At 38.2% G+C, this 4,916-nt stretch overlaps 1 protein-coding gene across 1 annotated transcript; it reads right to left on the bottom strand.

Moving 5' to 3' along the window:
• LOC120292880 lies at nt 1-1,174 on the bottom strand. Its single transcript, XM_039311424.1, has 2 exons — nt 857-1,174; nt 1-676 (listed from the first exon to the last, which is right to left on the bottom strand). The coding sequence occupies exons 1-2, from the start codon at nt 1,091-1,093 to the stop codon at nt 170-172; spliced, it is 744 nt and encodes a 247-aa protein (XP_039167358.1). The 5' UTR covers nt 1,094-1,174; the 3' UTR covers nt 1-169.
• Nucleotides 1,175-4,916: the final 3,742 nt, after the last annotated feature.

The following is a 4,916-nucleotide window of genomic DNA, read 5'->3' on the forward strand; positions in this document are numbered from 1 at the left end:
TCGCCAAAAGTCTACTAACTAGCTAGACGCTAAGCTCGATCTATCACGCGAGACAGCATTTTCACGTAAAAGATTTAATGCAAGAGCGGTCCTCTCTTCATTTTTTGGGACGGTTCCTTTCACGCATCCTCCCTAGCACATCCATAATTAACTGCGCTACAGTCTTTCTTCACTTCTTCTCATCAGTCTCTGCCTGCGAAACCTTCACTTTCTCCTGTCTTCCTGTCCTCACATCATCATCATTGTCAGTGACGCTCCAGCAAAGCCGGCGAGTCACCACAAGAAGCCACATCAATGCAAAGACCATTGCATAAGCTCTGCCACACAACACTGTCCCCATCAGACTAATGAACAGCAGATATGCCATATCAAGTTTGGCTCGTTTCGTTCGTGACTGATCTTGATGATCTGGGCTTTGCTCTTGCTTCATTGATGAGCCATTGTACAAGAATCCACCGTGAGACCACTGTTTGGACACACAGTCCACGTACTCTAATGCCGAACTTGAACCTGAAGAAAGAGAGGTAGAAGAAAAATGATTTGCCTGATCATCGATAAGCTTCTGATCGTTGTTATCACATAACGACCCCCTTGGTTCGGCATCCATTGAAGGACAGTGTTTCGTCAACAATGAGTTTCGAAATGAACTACTTCTTTTCCGGCGGATAGTCCGAGCCTGCGGAAAAAAAATGGAGAAAAATGAGTACATATGGAAACCACTAAAATGTTCTCACATAGTTCTCAGACCTAAAGTGACATTTTCACGATAGTTTCTTCCGCAACATAATATGTAATCCTCGTTGGACATTTCTTTAATGGCACAAACTAGAAAAACGAAAAAAGTGGGATAACAAACCAAAGCGGTGTAGAAGAGAGCGGACTTCAACATGCGCGAAAAGCTATGCTTTCTCGATCGAGCATACGGTGGTTTCACGCTTGCTCTCTCATTGTCGTCCTCATCGATCAAAAGATGCATGAGCTGGTTCCGCCTACGCCTGGGCTCGAGCATCATGTCCTCGATGACGGGTCGTCTAAAGCAATGCAAGAACTTGATCCTCGACACATTCTTCATGGTCTCTCTCTGACGTTTCATGCGTTGCAGATCGCAACCCTTGTTTCGGACTCAATGGAGAAAAGAAACGAGGCAGGAAAAGATGGGGAGGCCACACGTTATTTTTGAATGGCTTCGAGTCGAAAGGCCATAGATTTAGCGTAGTTTTGGATCGCTTGTTTTCTTTTCCTCTGGTGCAAGTGTAAGTACATGAAGACATCTCTCTATATATAAATATTTATATTTCCAGAGTGAGAATTACTATCGGGTGGTTAAGGATTTAAATGCTTGAATGAGAAGGTCAGAGAAAAGGGCAAAAGCGGATAATGGCTTACTGACGCCGATGGACAGACAGGTAGGAGGAGAGGGTATGACTACGCACGTCTTGGCTTATGGTTTTAGTGAAGAGAAATGACTTTAAATTTGAATGGTCCTCGTTATGATCGTCAAGACATCTCTAGATAATCAATCTCTGAGTGGGGTTAACCGTGATAGTTGTCCTCCAAGAAATTCTAAACTTATTCCTTTTATTTAGGAGTATTCAAAAAAATCGAGAATCGCCCAAAATCGGACCAAACCCACCTAGAACCAACGGTTCTCATGAGAACAATCCGGTTCCAAGGATAGAATCATCCACCTGAACTGGACCAATATATATATACTGGTCAAGTTTTCTATCAATTCTAAAGTCCCTAGCAATGGACTTGTTTCTTTGATATCTTAATGAGGACATTGATGCTCTCTTCTTGTTGTCCAAATTGAGACTCATCTCAACTATTGTCATCGTCCTCCCTTCTATATCTTTTCCTTCATTAGGATCACATGCTAGTTTGGTGTCCATACAACACACATTAGAAACATTTTGGCTTTATTCCTTCCTCTAGAAAACCGGTTCCAAGGATCCACCCGAGAACTAGATTGGTAACCAACGAATGGTTCTTGGTTCTAGGGGGGAATAGTCCACTGCCCATCTTGGAACCAATCACCCTTGCATTCAATTTGAGAAATGTATTGCTTCTTCAAAATCCCAGGGGTGCCTTGCAAATGCTTGTGCTAATAAGCATTTTGCTTGCATGCATGCTACAAGCCAAAAGTTCCGCCTGCTTACACGATCGCAAGAAATCGAATCATGCTGTTTTAGTGGGTGAATAAATGCAGTGGTGGTCTGTGGTCATTCGAGCAGAGAAACAGTGGATGGGAAATCTAACGATTTTGCATATGTAACATCTGCCTTTCCTATCTACACGTCGAACAACCCTCTTGTGTCCGAAATTTATGCATCACCCTTTGAGCATTATCATTAGAGTCTTCTAAACAAATAAGTCGGCTAAGCCTATTAAATGAGTGGGCAGAATTGAGTCGAAAAAAATGTCTGATCCACTTAACCCGCATTAACCCATTTTTATGCTATACAATTTTAGAGTTCCATACCTGACCTGATTAACACCTAACATATAACCGATACAATCCATATTACTAAAAAAATCCATATCTAACCCAATTTATGCAAACTCGTACCCGTTCGCTCAAACAACTTTAAGCCTTTCATATGAATCTATCATTTAGATAAAATTTTATATCAATTTAAAAAATAATAAACCAAATAAAAAGTCGCCACTCGTTGTCGCTTGCCTAACCAACTCAGTTAACGTTGTCTCTCCTCCGTCCAAGCCCCACACCGCTGCTGTGGAGACCCCAAACATAGTTGCCTCTCTCTCTCGTGCGTGCGATATCGAATAAGAGGTCGTGAACCTATGTCTAACTTCACTGATCATTGTGGTTGTGGCATCGCCATGACCCAAGCCCATCTATATAATTTCTATTTTGAATGCAATAACAAAGTAACCAATGACATTACTTGGTCATCATCATAGCCATTGTCAGCACAATCACATTAATGTTGTTGGAAACTTTTGTAAATTAAAATTTTGAATCTTAAGGTAAACATTAAATTAAGAAAAGATCTAAATTGTTTCCACCAAACGATCTCCAAAGTTTGATAAAAATAAAAATAAAAGTAAATTATATTAAAGTTGCGCTCCAACTTCTCTTTAGATGTGCAACAATCAATGTAAATCACTGCAGATATGTACCGTGGGCCACAAGGGAGTACAATGTGCTTGTTGTTCATATTTATTCGCTTCAGTTTTTGAACAAAAGCGATCCAACCGAATATATTAATAAATTTGGACTTGCACTCTATTCTCGGCCTGGTCTTTGGGCTTTTTTATGCAAAGAATGAAGATGCATTATATTCAGTGAAATATTGTTTGATGCAGTGTATATTTTATTCCGACCTGGAAAAATGATAATAATCCCCTGTCAAATTTCATTATTTCTATTTAAACTCGGCCCATACACTAGACATTAATACAAACCAAATATCCTCCCAAGTGCACATTCCTCCTATCAATTTTATGAAAAACTTACAATATTTCCCATCGTAGTTCATCTCTCCAAGAGCTGTGCGTTTTGCAGATTTTCCTTTCCAGTTTTCCTTTGAGTTAAGTCCCCAAGCCTGTTTTAGTCTTGGAAGTCCAAGCGAGTTGAAATATGGATCGTTTAAGCGACCCATCATCTATGTAGCACGGACACTCTCTAGAAGCCTTTATGTCGTGTCCGACATACTCCGACACGCGGTCAACGAGTATTGAAAAATCCGACACGTGGTCAACTCTCTCCGACACACTCCGACACGTGAGTCCAGAATTTTGACATGCAATTCCGATACGTACAGGGTCAATTTTTAATACTTGAGGGGTCAAAATATAAATATACACAAAAGAAGTAATAAAAGAAGTAATAAAATTGCTATAAATATACACGCACGGGGTCAGTTTTTTTTTTTTTTTTTTCAGTTTTGTTTTTTTAGAATTGTTTTATTTTTTTTTAAAGTCTTTTACTATGAAAGAAGTAATAAAAAATGCTATATATGATAAATTAATAAATTTAAAAATATCATTTCAGCTTTTCTTTAAACAATGTTTTTTTCCTCTAAGTTTTGTGTATTATTGTAACAAATTAAAATAATGAAGATATTATTTAATATTTTCGTGTAAATTAATTATATGCTATTATTTATTTATGTATTTATATATAAAAATATATTTAATATATAACGTGTCGGAACGTGTCTAAATTCTCTATTTTTAAGAAATGACGTGTCAGCGTGTCGTGTCGTGTCGTGTCGTGTGTCGTGTGTTCGTGTTGGTACTACATAACCCATCATGACCCATTTTACTGAATCTTTACCCATTTTGCCCCGACTTTGTTGCCAAACAACTTACCCATTCTACAAGGGGCCATTAAATATGGGTTGCAAAATCAGTTTGTGATTCATTTTACCAGCTTTAGTGACCACACGGATAATTCTGATCTATGACCAAAGATTTCGATTTATGGGTTTATCAATATAGTTTCCTTTAAGACGCAAAATAAAGCAATTTAACACGTAGTCACTTTTACCGTTTCCTAACTAGTAAGCTAAAGACCCTTTTTCTGATTTTATTTGTATCACCTTTTCTAATGTATAAAATAAGTGACAGAATCATGTAATCTCGTCCCGAAGCCAATGTTTTGCTATATCAGGCTCAATGTTATATGATCTGACAGTGCCTATATCATTGGGCTTCGCTTGGATTCTGATTAATTTAATACATTGGCCCGTAGTCCTAAATGGATCCTACCATCATCAAAGGACGGAACAATAAATGTTTATTCCCATGGATTAATGAGATTTAAACAACGATTTTTGGAACGGGCCAGCAACGACAGCCATATTTCTTTATGACCGATATCTATTGTTTTCACAAAAAAAAAAAAAAATACAAATTGAAACTTTTCAAAATATCCAAACATTGAAAAT

The sequence above is a fragment of the Eucalyptus grandis genome, chromosome 1 (genome assembly GCF_016545825.1).
Source record: "Eucalyptus grandis isolate ANBG69807.140 chromosome 1, ASM1654582v1, whole genome shotgun sequence".
Classification (NCBI taxonomy): domain Eukaryota; kingdom Viridiplantae; phylum Streptophyta; class Magnoliopsida; order Myrtales; family Myrtaceae; genus Eucalyptus; species Eucalyptus grandis.

Excerpts from the sequence above, each read along its gene's own strand:
- LOC120292880 (XM_039311424.1), bottom strand. The coding sequence starts at position 1,093 with ATGAAACGTCAGAGAGAGACCATGAAGAATGTGTCGAGGATCAAGTTC. Across the intron at positions 677-856 it reads CTCTCTTCTACACCGCTTTG|GCTCGGACTATCCGCCGGAA; the intron begins GTTTGTTATCCC and ends TTTTTTCCGCAG.